Source organism: Colius striatus, chromosome 1 (genome assembly GCF_028858725.1).
Source record: "Colius striatus isolate bColStr4 chromosome 1, bColStr4.1.hap1, whole genome shotgun sequence".
Taxonomy (NCBI): domain Eukaryota; kingdom Metazoa; phylum Chordata; class Aves; order Coliiformes; family Coliidae; genus Colius; species Colius striatus.
The window spans coordinates 191,174,281-191,189,712 of NC_084759.1; the positions used below are offsets into that span (position 1 = coordinate 191,174,281).

Genomic DNA, 15,432 nt, shown 5'->3' on the forward strand with positions numbered 1-15,432 from the left:
GGATTAATAAAATGTGCTGGTTAAATGAGAGATAATAAATTACTCTAAACTGAACAAAAGAAGTTTGCAGCTTTGGCCTTGGAGTAAGAACCTGTTCAGTACGTGGGCCCCTGGGAACAAGACAAATGTTAGCATAAAGACTTGCCTAACCAAATGCAACAACAGAAATACAAATTCAGTTATGTCTGAAGTGCCAGCCCTGTAAGTATGAAAAATAAATGCCCAAGATGGAAGGAGAACACTACCACCACTCAGTAGATTTAAGCTTATCCTTTATGATGCACTTTCATCAAAATTTGTGGTTGCCAGGTATCAAATTTCATTCATGCAACATCGATCCACTAAGAAATACAGATTTTGGTGAGAAAATTAAAGTCCATATTTATGTAAAAACTGTTTTGAAATAAAAAATAAAACAAGATTTATTTTTACCTTTTTTGTTTTTTTTTACTAACAATAATTATCTGGAAAAAGTAATTTCCCACATGAGATAGGTAAAGGAAGTTAAATATATTTAAAAATGGAAGATTCTGCATTTACATAGTTATATGCCATTAATATCGAAGATATGTTTTCTGGCAAAAAACTTCTCATGCTTAAAAAACGCACCTTGGTTTTATACTGTACATTACAACGCAGAGGAGTAAGAAACAGAAGTAGTAAACAGGTTATATGCAAATAAAAATGTTACATTACAAGACAGTTACAACTGTGACACAAAAAAAATTGAGATATTCAGTTTTAACAGTATCTGAAGGCAGTTCACAATCATTTCAGGAGTTTTGTGAAATTTAAGGCCATTAGTTCTAAATAAAATGTACCTGACACAAACTCACAAAACCGTGGATTTTGTAAAAACTGTACATGCAAAACCATTTCATAATTATATATGAACAGGCATATAACAAAATTTTTGGGTAATTCCGTACACAAAGTTGTGCACAAAGCAACACGGTTGTGCAATTTTTAAACCAGTTAATTAACATTATCATTCATGCACCCTGAATGGAAATGTGATTAAATGACAATATTAAACCCAAATATTAAGAGACAGCATCCCTTTGAATGGGCAATCGAGATAAAAAAAAAAGTTGAAATTTTAAATTAAGGTTAAAATGGTCCATAATAAAACATCTGCTGTCATCACTCCCAAAGACTTTGCTGATGCAAACTTTCCAGTGCTTTAAGGAATGCATGATAAGATTTAATGAGCTCAGTGAGTCAGCGATAATACTCTGATAGCTCTGATTTGAGGTAATTTTCTTTAATTACTTACAGCAAGTAACTCTTCTAATTTGCTTCAGTAACTAGTTTAAAAAAAACAAACTGTAAACTTTGATAAACTTAGGAATTGGGAGACTCTCTGAAAAAACATCCATACCTCCCCCTCAAAGTCTGGAGTTAGTCATAAGTCATACACAATGACGTTATTCACAGTTTAGGAGTTTATCCGCAAACTGCGAGATGAATGGACTACTGAGCACTGGCTGAAGCAATTCACAGACGTATTTGTCCTTTTCTTAGCTTTAGTTGTTGTTTGCCTGGACAAACATTCAAAGAGATATTGCTTCTCTTGTTATCTTGTGACAAACTATTGCAAGCTAGAAGATGTGTGAGTCAATATTCCAAACTTTTCTTCTTAAGAACAGTTATAAAAGTACTGAAGTTTAAAAATAGTAACATGTAAACATTGATATAGAGTAATAGCATTCCTATACATTTATATACACACAGTATTCAGAGAGAACAATATCTTCTGAGTCGAAATCCTGACTTGTGCTTTCCCCTTCAATAAATACATCCAAAAAGTAATTTTTTGACACTCCTCCCCCAAAAAAAGACTCAGAGCGAACATCAACATTTTGCTCCTAGCATTTAAAAGCTTTCTAGTTGCTCATGCAACCATACGAGAATTTTGGTATGTGAAGAGAATTTTTCTAGCTCCAAACAGTCATCAGAAGCTACTGCTGCATCCAGGGACTTGTGACCAGCACTGGGCACTTTGGATCAGTCATATCTGAGTCTGCAACACGTGAATCGGGGGCGTGTAGGGCGGTGGTGCAGGTGACGGCTTTATTCCTCTGACTCGCATGTAGGACAGAAACTGCTCTGGGATCTCAGCTAAAACATCTTTAGCCAGTCTTGCCATGCTCAACACGTGGTTTCCACTTCTGTCAATGTAATCTCGGAATGGCACAAACTACAAAACAAGAGAGACAGTCCTGCAGGTCATTGTGCAGACACAGAATACATCTCACAAGATAAAAACTTTTAGCCCAGGGAGTTAGAGCAGATGTGTATGCTCAGAGATTTTTATATAAACAGACACATAATTTGGATTTTCTATTCTACATTTTCTATATATACATTCTATTCCCATCTCTAAAAATACACCTGCTAAGAGAAACAGTGTCATGCTTTCACCCGGGTGACGTTCCTCACCCAAGCCACAGCTAGCTCAGATGGCTAATTACACGTTTCATCGATCTCCTTGGTTTCATACAAAAAGGTGATTCCGTCTCAGAATGCTACTCAGCCTACACTCCCTGCTCATGGAGCTCTCCTACCAGACTGCCTCTGCTCTGGCAGTTTCTGAACAGAATTTTTGCTATTTGAAGTGAATGAAAGAGAAAGGATGACCTTATATTCTTGACCATTTTGCATTATACCTAGTAGAACTATGAACCACCTGAACACTGTCTGTGTGTTATTAAGAAATGCATAAGGAAGCTAAAAAAAAGGACTGGATTCAAAAAGGAACTTGTTATGTGATACCCAGATCTGCAACACCTAAAGAGTGAGCTCAGAGGATTTTGTAATAATTACTGAGATGCTTGTTCATAATTTCTGGTAGAGAAAAAAGGAATAATCCAGGCTGCTCAATATTTATTGCCAATGAACAGCAGGCAGCGATGTGGTGGGTTAAGCCAGGGAATCGGTTATGCCAAAGAGAAGGCCAATCTGAAATTCTGTATTGTGCTCAGAATTTGGAGCCTACCTCAGGGCAACAGCTGAGTAACTTCTCAAAATTGAGATTCAATGTCCAAAGCTACTTCTGGTACTGATACGCTAGGCTATGCTGTTTTGGAAAGCCTAACAGTGCCTTTTCCCCCTCACCAAACAGGGAAGATGTAATTGTTAACTGACTGAGAAGTCAGACCCACAGATCTCTCATCACCTTGCTGAACTCTAAAATCTGAAAACTCTTTTGCTCATTATACCAACCAGACAAATTCTGCTTTCTTGGATGTACAGCAACCAAGGTTACAGATTAAATTCCAGTTTTCTAAAAAGCATTGAAGTTTTTGAGATTGAGGAGAATTACAGTGAGAGTTCAGCCTACTCTGTATTGCTGAGATCCTCAGAGTTTTCCAGAAAAGACAGAAATAAAACAAAAGAAATCTATTAAATACATCAAACAGATTTTAAAACTCTTTTGGTAAAAAAAAAACAAACAAAAAAAAGCAGCCACCAAAAAACATCAACTAAAACCAAAGACAACATTTCTGCAATAAGGAACTTGAACTTAAGTAAATAATTTTTAGAGCTTTGGAAAGCATGTCTCATCCCGGACTTATGAAACCCATCTAAGCATCAATATCCTACTAAAAGGTGTTCAGAACGCAAGTAAGAGAAAACTCTCTGCATAAATCTCCTGAAAAGGATCTCAAATTGACAGGAAAAAAAAAGGCTTTAAGCCTGGGTACATGAAGTAAGTTAAATTAAACTGAAACCTGTCACCAAATTAAGTGTGAACAGCTACTGCTTATGGCATTTCCCCAGGAAGTAGCAGATCTGCAGTTTCTTAAAAAATGATCGCTTGGTCACAGAATTGTGGAGGCTACAAGCAACCTCTAGAGAGCCTTTAGCCCAACTTTGCTGCTCAAGCACAGCCAGCTAGCACAGATTGCCATAGTCAATATGACTACAAGAGCAGTCAGCAAGACCATTTAGTGAGAAGCAGAAGCTTTTATTCCAGACAGGAGCATCTTTACCACTTCATCATGTTGTGTCTAAGAATGTATGAAGCATAAAGGCAGGAGAATAATAGGCAAAAATTAAACTTATTTTAGGGTGTTAAGCCAGGAAGCAAGGTATCTGCAGTTCCATTATTAGCTGTCTTAACTACTCCTGTGTTTATTCATTAACTCCTTAATACAAGAATCAAGCACACAGTGTGGCATTTACTAGCACTGATTTCTCCATTTCATCAAAAAAGCTCTAACAGTTTTCAGAAGCCAGCCCAGCAGTACCCTGTTTCAAGCGGTTGCTCCTTCTTAAACTCCCTCAACTTTTCTGTAAGGATACATCCTACTGTTCACAGAAGCCTGAAATTCTAATAACACAGTAAACCATGTATCTCTGTAGCCTGCTGGTTTACACATTCAGCTGGGAAGGGATAAGTTTGGTGTTTCTTTTCCCCTTCATGTAGCTATTTGTTTTCTAACGCAATGCCAGTCTTACATAAAAAGCACATGCAGTCTGAGTGAAAGAACAAAATGTGTCCCATCCCAAGAGATCACCTTACCTGTTAGTCTGCACACAGGAAAACTCAGACCACTGTTCTGCATCAAAGGGAGGATATTTCAACAGTGTAATTGTTGAAATGCAATTATATCCTATAGATGCCCCAAAATGGTTCTCCCTCCCTTCTCCCTACGGTTTATAGATATCAGAGGAGCTGGAGGAGCTACAGACAGATAAGCATATATTCAGATACACAAAGACAGCTGTCACTGACAGAAAGGCCTAGAGCTAACATGTAGTAGAAGCAGAGATGGCAGAGGAAGAGAATGAAAGATGTAAGAGAAATCAAAGGGAAACTGAAGGAACACAAAGTGCTTTTTCTATGGTTTGACAGTTTAATTTAAAAGGTAATATACACAATTTCCAAGAGAAACAATAGGTACATTACTATGAGCATTCTCCTAAAAATTTCTTCAATTGAAAAGAGACGACAAAGGAGCAGAAAGGACATAAACTGAGGAAGAACTGGTACACCTGTAATACAGAGTCCCTACAATATGTATGTACACTAGTGAGGAGGGAATAATGAAGGTCATGTATTTACATGAATTGCAGTTGGTAGTAAATAAAATAGATGTAGTGACTGACTGTTAGCAGTTCACAATACTGACTGTTAAAATTAATAGCTCATTTCATTAGCTAGTTTTAACTAACCCAATAAACAAAACCCATAAACTTTTTACATTTGAGCAGTTAATTTTATAATAGCAAATCAATTCTATCCCGACAGATATAAAACAAAAGTCATATCAGATATAAAGGGTTTGTCATTGGCCTTTTTTATTTATTTGGCTAACTGATAATGTATTTGTCAGAATGTAGGCAGGAAAAGAGCACAAAATAATACAGCCATCAGGTAATTCATTATGACTTGAGGCAAAGTTCTGACTGAAACAGGCTAATAGTAAATAAATGTTTTATTACGTTTCAGGTATGCAATGACTGCTAAAGAAATGAAAAAGGGTATTTATTGCATATAATTTTTTATTTCTGAGCAGAAACGACAATGTTTCTGACGCAAAGCATTTTCACAAGTCTTGTTTCTAACATTTGAAGAACTCTACCCATTTATGCTCCTTGAATGTAAAAGCAGCAGCTTTTGGAGCTGCTGTTGTTTGGGAAAATTATGTGTAATTACTTCGTGTATGTTTAAATGTAAGTGCAATGCATGCCAGAGATACCTGAATTAGCTTCAAAGAACGTGCCATGGCACAGTGCTTTGCAGAAATAGTAGCATGGGTTCCAGAATCACATCCAGCCCTGGAGGCAGATCTCCACATGTTGCTCTGTTGAATAGCACTGACCTATCCGGCATATTACAGACAGCTCCTCTCTAGCCCAACATGGACTACCAAGGAACATGAAAAAGGCTTTGACACAATGAGAAACATTATTTCTCGCCTCCTAGTCAGCTGTCCAGCTTCTCCTCATCACTACTTTTCCAAATGCCTTTTTGACAATGCTGACTGAAGCAGCCAGCGTGTCTTACTCCTGTAAGTTTTGATATGTCACTTTCCCATCAGTTGGTTTCTCTGTATGTTGCAGAAATGAAAAAAACAGTCTCTTTTTCGACTATTAGGAAAAATAATTCAGGAATCTATAACTTTCTTTAGTGTGTATCTGTACAGATTATGATGGTAATCTAACTGCTGTCACCTTATTCTCATTTCTCATCCCCATTTAGGAAAAAAATGAGGGTATTTTAATGTAGTATTCATTGCACTGAGAAACGTTAAGACTGGAATGTCCACATATTTATCTAGATGTTTTGTCTTGTATTCTCAACAAAAAGAACTATAAAATCAAGTGTCACATATATGTTTTGAACACTTCCTTGGATTGAGATACTGTATCCACCAGCAGTGATCCAGTCCTTAAACATTCACATACCAGTATTTGTAACATTAAACATTTTGAAAAGTTTCAGTTCCTGCATATATAAGTGAAAACAAATACACACATTCCAAAGTTTGTCAGCTGCAATCTGATCTTAACTACTATTAAAATTTTATCACATGCAATATAACTATTCATGTAGCTCAGTTATTCTATACATACATACATACATACATATATATATATATATTCTACTAACCAATAATAATATAAAATCCAACTTAGCTTGGAGAGAAGTGAAAATAAGCAAGAGGAAAAATAAGTGATGGCTATGAATTTTGACAAATAGAAGGAATAAAGGGAGAAGGAGAAATGGTAGATTGAAGTTAAGGTTTGAACTTAAGGATATCTGTCAGTGTTTAAGAAGCATTTGGACAATCAACTTAATAACATGCTTTAACTTTTGGTCAGCCCTGAAGTGGTCAGGCAGTTGGACTAGATGTTGTAAATCTCTTACAGTTGAAATATTCTATTTCATAAATGTATTCAGACACTTCCAGGAAAATGTGCCTTCCATAAAAAAAATAGTTTTAGATAGTTATCATTATTTCTGTAATCATCAAGTTGATCCACTTTTTCTGTAGTTGCTGCTTTTCAAACGTCAGCTTCTTTAATACTTTATTTTAGCAAGTAGGGATTAGTGTTGAACCATCAAGTGTTTTTTTTCTCTTTCTTTGTTTCCACTTTAGTATCCCATGAAAATAAAGACCACATAGCTAGTTAATAAAAAGAATCATTGTGAAATAAAGTCTGTCCAGGGGGGTAGGTACTCAGGAGGAAAGATGGGGTGGATGGAGTATGGATGAAGTACGGACAGTCTGTGGAGTTCCAGAAGTCTGCAGCTCTCAGGGCCAGGGGGATTATGGTCAGCCATAAAAACTGCTACACCACCCTTCCAGTGGTTGCACAGCTTTGAATGACAACTACCAGGCTGACTGAACGACTTTAGACAGCAGGAACAGAATCAGAGGTCTTTGGCAGAGAGATGGAAACGGTCATAGAATGCAGATGAAAGTAGCACTTGGTTCAGTCATAGAAACACAGATCATAGAATCATAGAATGGTTTGGGTTGGAAGGGGCCGTTGCAGGTCACCTAGTCCACCCATCCCCTACCACAAGCAGGGACACCTTCAACTACATCAGGTTGGTCAGAGCCCTATCCAACCTGACTTTGAATGTTTCCAGGGAGTGGGCACCTCTTGGGGAAACCTGTTCCTGCTGTCTGAGGCTCCTTAAAGCCTGAGTCATCTGCTCTTTTGCACACATTCTTGCACGCATCAGACACAACACAGGAACTGGGAGACACTCACGGTCCTCTGGACCAGCAGTTAGTGGCAAGAAAAGACACCTTAGGCATCTCAAATGCACTTATCAGAAGTCCAAGTATTACTGACTTCCACAAAAGTTTTTTGTTATGGAACTGCAGTGAACTTGCAGGATCGAGGCAACCAAGTCTGCTCCCATGGCTGTATAACTGAGATTTTGTATCAGCATGCTGACAGTTAGGGGTCATTTCCTAACGAATACAGATCCACTGCTATGCATTATGTAAAGGCTTAGAGCTATCACATAGGATTTCTGAGCTTGTCATGAACACCCCAAGATAGTGTTTATCAGTGCTGAGGTAAAATGAATGGCAAGAATATAGACAGAAACAAGAATTCAAACCAAACAAATCTAAGTAAATTTTCTCTCCCACCTGCACAATGTCTCTTTCTGCAAACTTTCCTCTTGAAGAAATCCTCACTACATCACCATCCAGTTCTTCCATAGCTTCAAAAGCAAAAAAAAAAAAAAGAAACGAAATGAATTCAGCTACACAACAAAACCAATCTTAGTAAGGCAATAGTCAATTTTTACTTGAGGTTAAAAAAAACCAAACCCAGCAACTGTTATTTAGGTAACTCTTTAAGATTATTCACAGCAGAAAGTACATTGTGCTTTGTAGTTATTTTGCACTTATTCATGCTGACATTTTGCCTTTATCATCATCTTCAGAGCAAAACAGACCATGATAAGGTCCTTATCCTTTCAACTCTCAAACCAGCAACTGTATCTGTTTTGGTAAGGCTCTATTTATACTTTCCGAGGTTGAGAAGAATTAATCATCAACATTCATTCTTACAGAAAATATCACAGGATATAGCAAAAAGAGGTAATAACTTACATTCATACTGGAAAAGTAATGACTGTTAATGCATAAGAATGAAGAGTTCTTAACAAGTATCACATTTTTGGATAACACTTCTTGTATCTTTCTGAGCAGGATCCAGGAAAACTCTAAAATGGTCCTGATACCCAGAAGCCATTCTAGGTAGAAAGGTCTATCTGCTCTCTGGTCAGTGTTAAATGCAAGGACTTGGGATCACAGGTTATTGCTCAGCCATTAGATCTGCAATGCTACTTTCATCATACACTATGAAAAATCAAAGCCCTTATATCACTGAGCTTCTTAGGAGTTTACAAACTGGGCTGAGTTCACTGAAACCAGCATTTCACAACCTAGTTCTTCCAATGCAAGAACTAGATAGCAGGCTATCAGGAGCCAAGTTCAAGCCAAACTAAAGAGCATGTTTGCTCAAAGGAAAAAAATAGTAGGCCTGTAGAACATATTGGCCAGATAATGCTGCTGATGGGAAAAAAAATGTACATGTGTTCAAACCAGGAGACTGAACAAGTATTTGAAGGAGAGATCCACTGAAAATTTCCAAAACAGACACAAAGCACATCTGGCTCAGGAAATTTGGATCTTAAAACAGTACTCAAGGAAGCATCTATTTGCTTGTTCTGTTCTTCTTGTTCTGTAGAAAACTACTCATGGCCAGGTTAGATATAGAAAACAGATCCCTGATTTGATGTATTATAGTCATCCTCACAACCTTAAGTAAAGCTCTGCCAAACGTATGTGTCGCCTAACTGAGCTCCAGATGCTTAAGAAACCCTCTGGTAGTTGGGAGATGTAGGTCATAGTGATTTCTGTAGAGGAGTATTTTGTTTCTTTACAGCAGAACTATGGCTTGACAGGCAATTGTAAGACAATGTGCCTGGAACAGGTATGCTCCTGCACACACACTTCTTCAGCATCCCCATTTGACTTGGAGTCTGTTGATTTTTTTTTTTTCCAGAAGGAATTTCTGCAGATGGAAAAGTGACATCTCTGCCCTCTTAGACACTGAGAGACAAATCTGCAGATTTGGCACACATCTAATAGGTGAATTTTACTGGGATGGTATACTCAAGGACTGCGGGTCCAAAGATGGAAACTGTATCCTGCAGTACAAAGAGAATCCTTCCTTAAGAAAAGCATTAGGGATGACATCCCAAGAACTCTGCAAAGACAACCTCCAGAAGTAAAAAGAAGAGAGAATCTGCATGTCTTGACAGAATTAAGAGGAGCCTGGTCAAACCCAAAAACTGGAAAAACAGGGAGTAACGGACAAGGCAAAGAAGGGCAGAGAGAAAAATAAGTAATGTACAACTGAAGCTGTAATTCTCAGGGTTAAAAATGAAGTTTGCAAATTTCCCTCACAGGCAATTACGAAGATAAACTGTCTTTTTCCTATTGCTTGTGGTATACAATCATCTGAAGCGTAAGCATCCATCTGGACAATCTCTTCAAGGAGTAGAAGACAGACACAGGGGTTTTTATCCTGTTGTTTCCTGTTCACACTCTTGGAATATTTGTACAAGAACTAACATGTACAGTCATTAGTGACTACTTACATTACACATCTGTGGTAGTACTAAGTATATTTCATTTACAAAAGAAGTCATAGAATTAAAAAGAAAGGATGTAGGATTTTGAGGAATAGATATACAGGGAATGTCTACACTTCATGGTGCAGTGATATACACAATGGCACTTAATAAATCAGTCCAAATAACATCAGCAGCTCAGTTATTGAAATATAGGATAGTGCTCCAGAATGTCACATGAAATAATATGTAATTAACCCTGCTAATTTCTCTCCTGCTGTAATATTCTCTCAATGCTGCTACACAGTGGGGCTCACTCCTGCTGTCTTGTGAAATCCAGTATCCTAGTTTGATCCAGATTACCTCCTCAAAAATACTTCTTTTTCTCAGTGTTTTATTACTGCAGTAAGAACAGATGATCAATATTTCCAGTCAATTGACACTTCACAATGCAACTAAATATCCACGTTGATGAAATTCAACATTACTGGAATAGAATTACTCTACTGTGATTTTCTTTTTTTCACTCATCTTCTGGAGCTCTGTAAATGCTGAGCCCCCATATGGTTCTGTGACTTGAAGAGAGAGCCTGAGGGGCTACACAGCTCCACATGGTAGCTTGTAATCGTATTGAGTTATCCATCAATCCAGCTGGAAATGCCAACAGTGCTTACTGCTTGCTCCATATTATGTTCTTTTAAGGAATGATATTTGTTTGAACAGCCACATCTTACTAAAATGTAAACAAATATAAAAATATTCTACCAATACATTAGAACACTTACCATCAAACTCTGCTGGTCCTACCCCCACTATGATTATGGACATTGGAAGCTTTGAAGCCTTCAAAAGAAAAAGAGGTTTAATGCATTGCACAGCCTCTGCCAATAATATATGAGATATGAGGAGAATCTGATTAAAAAACATGCAGAAGTTATGTTTTACAGAACACTTTTTTTTCCACCTGAAAAGTTGAGTGGTTTAAACTGTCTGCTTAAGTAGTACAAAACATCTTGGATGAAGATAGAAACACAGACAATTATTTTAACTTATTTTTTTCCTTATAAAGTCTTTGAATCATAATTAAACACAACAGACTATGTTAGGATTTAATACAAATATGACAACTGAGATGACAAATTGATCTTAGAAATTTCTGTAAACAGACAATAATTACCAATGTGTCTCTAATGACAGTTTGACATTTATTTAAATGCACTTTGGTGTTTCTTGATATTACATAGGTGCTTTGAGCCACATGACACTATTTCTTACACAGACCTTATGCCATTTTTTCTCAAGAGAATAAATCATCTATTTGAGCAATCTTACATTTCTTCCACGAATGAAATTGTGTTCAAGTCAGTCATCCATGCTACAATGTAAACAAGATATTGAACTGGCTTATGGCAAGACTTTTAATTTTACTTCATCTTCATTCAGTGAAAAAAGGCAAAGATGATATCTGGCTTTCCCTGAATAAACTCTCTGTAAAACCTTTAAAATTATGAAGACAGTATCTTAATTACTGGATTCGCGTGCTCTGATAGTAGCATCAGATATCTGCTAGTTTACAGAAATAATCTGAAACTGCTTCTTTTGAGGAGGGTAACAACTAAAATAAACTATCTACAAAATATTAGGGTTCACAACTGTTCCTTCTTGAGATAGTGTGTTGAATTGTGAAATGTTTACAGCCATTTGAAACAGGACTATCCACTGTCCAAAAATCATAGATGTTACATTTTTCTGCTAAATTAAACTCTGCCTCACTGAACTCTGAAACATACTGTTATATTTTTCTTTTGGAATACAAACGTGTTTTTCTCCCTCACTTAAAAGATATTATCTTTTTAGATACATCATCACTATTTCCCATTCTTAATCTGTCACAATACTACATAGAAAACCAAATTTCTTTAAGTATAGGATTTACAGTTAAATACTGTAAATGCAAACATGCTATTTAAAACAATGAAAAGATGTTATCTATAAATCTCTATTTAATATTCTACACCACTATACATTATCCATTATATGCTACACATTGACTGCAAATTCATCACAAAGTGTTACTACATAATGTTCCGGTTAAAATGTTGTAGCAGAGTTAAAAAGAATTAATACTCCCTTGTCAGTTAATACTGAAGTTTACAGCAAAAGCTGTCTGGCCATGGTCTGGGACAAAGAGCTCTAGGTGGCCCTGCTTGAGCAAAGGGAGCCTCTGGAGGTCCCTGCCAACATCAACCAATGTGATTCTCTGATTAAGGGCCATAAATATAGCGTCACTGTAACTGAATTACAAAGCACTGCAACAGTCAATAATAATGAATACAGAATGTTTTTGAGACATGAAGGCATTTTTTAGAACAGACCATCTTCTGTTTTTCAGGTGTCCTCTAAAATCTTATTACTTGATTGTAAAGAAAATATCCTCGAAAGAGATTCCTACTCATGCAGACACAGTTATTCTGTGACACAATGCTCATGAAACAGTAAGTGACAAGGACAGCATAAAGACAAAGAGTTAAACTTTTGCATATAAACTTAAACGCTGGCATTTCCTGAATGACAGCATAACCTTTAAACAGTTTGGTAAAACAGAATGCGTCTGACATATATGCTGTAATGAGAAAGATGCCCAAAAGCACAATTAGTGTTAAAAAATGAAACGTACTCGTCCTGAGTTTTATACCTATCAAGTTGCATTGAACATCACTGCCCTTTTTAATATTTTGGATATTATTAAGATTAAAAAAATCTTTATTGAAAAGCATTTTCTTAGTTGTCGCAGTGCACCAGGATCACACGTCAAAATGTATACAGAAAAATGAATGCATAAAAATGGAAGACAGCAAATACTACCAAACTTTCATTAATTCCAAGTTAACAACACATTTTCTGTACTTACAGACAGTTGCAAACTAACAGCTATTATTCCTGGAAATTACTTGTTACTGAAAACAAGATTTTTCCGTACGTCTTTGTGGCAAATTACTCAATCTTATGTGATACCAGCCAATTGGACTTGCTGGTGTCTTACCTATGGACTTCAAATTGAGGGGTGACTTGTCAAGAGCTGCTCTTTTTTTCTCCACAGAGCCTTTCTGTCACCTAAAAGCAGCTCATACATAAAAAAGTTATGTTCCAAACTTCTAGGCTAGACTACAGGATGAACTTTCAAGCTAAAACCTTGTTTATTTCCTTTAAAACTGAGACTCGGTTTATTCTGCTTTAATATTGGAAGCTGCAAGAAGGTATACTGGTACCTTCAAGCACAGTTACAGTTTTGGATGTAAAAACTTACCAGGGGGGCTGTCAGAGACCTTAGTAACACAGAGACTCTGTCTATATGCTGCTGGCTAGATTTTGAGGCCATCTTGCTCTCCAGTGAAGGATAGAACATTTCATTAATATTTTCATGTGCACTCCACAAACTGGAACGATACTGGCTCTCTACAGGAGGCAGTGTAAGTGGGCCTTCCAAAACATGCCATCTAATTCTCCACTACTCATTTTGACATGATGCTTAATTCTTTTCATATAGGCTTTCACCCATCACTTCACTGTTAACTAGATCCACTGTGGTATGTTCAAAACTATTGGTATAGATCTTTTCAAATCCTGTCTCGAATTTGTTTCTGTGTGTACTTTCATCTGCCATTTCCCGGGGCAAAAGCAAAATGGAATCTGTTCATAACAGTGAATATTCCTCACATGCATAGCAATTTTGAAGAAAAAAATATTGAAAATAATGCAGAAACTGAGAAACAACTATGAATTTTCAAAATTCTAGGGAACTATTTAGAAGGAAATTAGTTGACTGGTATGTTTGCCATTTGGGGTCAGAAAGTTTGTGCCAGTTTTTAAAAAGAGGGGTGGATCAAACCTGTCTGCAATTACTAGCAAGATAAAGAATAGTTCACTATGAAAAACTGCATGAGCCAGGAGGGGACAAGAAGTAGGTGAGGAAAATCATATGAACATACAGTGCTAGAGAGAAGAGTATTATTTCCCACAGAACACTAATTAAGCTGAGATTCAACTTTTGCTTTCTTTTTGTCTTTATGCATAATGAACTTTTGCTGTTTAGAACAAATGGTTATGGGACAAATTCTAGTGCCTGAAATATTAACTGATTTTATTTTTTGCCTAAAATATCAATTCCTAGAAACATAATTCTTTTGAATACCAACATTCTCAGCAAAACTTACATTCACTATGGATTCTTTTGTCTGGGCCATATCCGAAATAACTCCATCTGTAATAATGAGAAGAACAAAATACTGGGAGCCATCTTTTACTGAAGCAGCATATCTAAGGGAAGAAAAAAACCATTATAATAGCAAAAAAAACCCCTTAAACAAAGGAAATCATATGAAAAGCTGTATTTTATAAATTTTACTACTGAGGTCTAATAAAAATAAACAAACATGATGCAGTGGATTCATATTGATATTGATAATACCTGCATGTACTGAATCAGTGAAAAATGGGAACTATATCACTACCAAGAGGAGCATGGACAGAAGGTCCTTTATAGAATCCTAAGTCATTAGAAAGTCAAAGTTATCTAACAGTTATTACCTCTAGGTAACATAGTTTGCTATAAAGAGTACACATTAATATTGAATGGTTGGGTTTATAGCACCAATAAAATTTATCAGGAATAAGCACAATGCATCAACATTTCATTAGGGGTTTTTTTTGTGTTACAAAACCAGATTCCTTAATGTTGACCATGTCTGCAGATTTATAGGTCACACTTATATGTATATCTGTAAAATGGCTGAACATGTACCCTGCAGCCCTGGCTTAGACACTCATCTCTTTGCACTACCCATACATGTCTTTTCAAGCTTCTCTCTGTGCTGTACACAAATAAAAGACAAAACACATTCAGTACTCTTCCAGTCTTGCCTCAGCCAAGAGACCCAAGAAGCAACTGCTCTTTGAAAGTGAGCAGCTTCTGAAGATTTGGAAAGTCAGGACTGAACTCTATGAAGTGCACACCAGAAACAGACTTCAGTTCATCCTCAGCTCCCAAGGGTCAAAGTGTTCTATATAGTTAGTGAAGATTTTTTTTGCTGTGTGGAGCAGGCTGCTCTACTTGCTGCTTCGCTTGCCAGTAGGCAGTGTAGTTCCTACTTTCCCAAAGGCTCTTGCTGCTATGAAGGAGTCAAATAGTAGAGTCTTGTAATAAAAGCAGCACTGAGTAGTATAGAGAGTAATACTTAAACAAAAACAAGTCTCCATGTGAATGTTGTGGAATATCTGGCCAAGTACAGAACATGACTGCCAACTCACTATCT

General features: G+C 36.7%; 1 protein-coding gene across 2 annotated transcripts in view; it reads right to left on the minus strand.

The window, feature by feature from the left end:
- Positions 1-489: 489 nt before the first annotated feature.
- The window catches only part of CPNE8 (copine 8), a 99,864-nt gene continuing 84,921 nt past the window's right edge, over positions 490-15,432 (minus strand). The window contains exons 17-20 of one of the 2 annotated variants that reach the window (XM_062018579.1): positions 14,335-14,437; positions 10,906-10,963; positions 8,124-8,197; positions 490-2,200 (exon numbers count right to left, since the gene is read on the minus strand). In XM_062018579.1, the coding sequence (XP_061874563.1) occupies positions 2,012-2,200; positions 8,124-8,197; positions 10,906-10,963; positions 14,335-14,437 (424 nt within the window). In that variant the 3' untranslated portion in view covers positions 490-2,011. The remainder of the gene's footprint in view (positions 2,201-8,123; positions 8,198-10,905; positions 10,964-14,334; positions 14,438-15,432) is intronic. The other variant, XR_009820884.1, reaches the window with a different exon arrangement.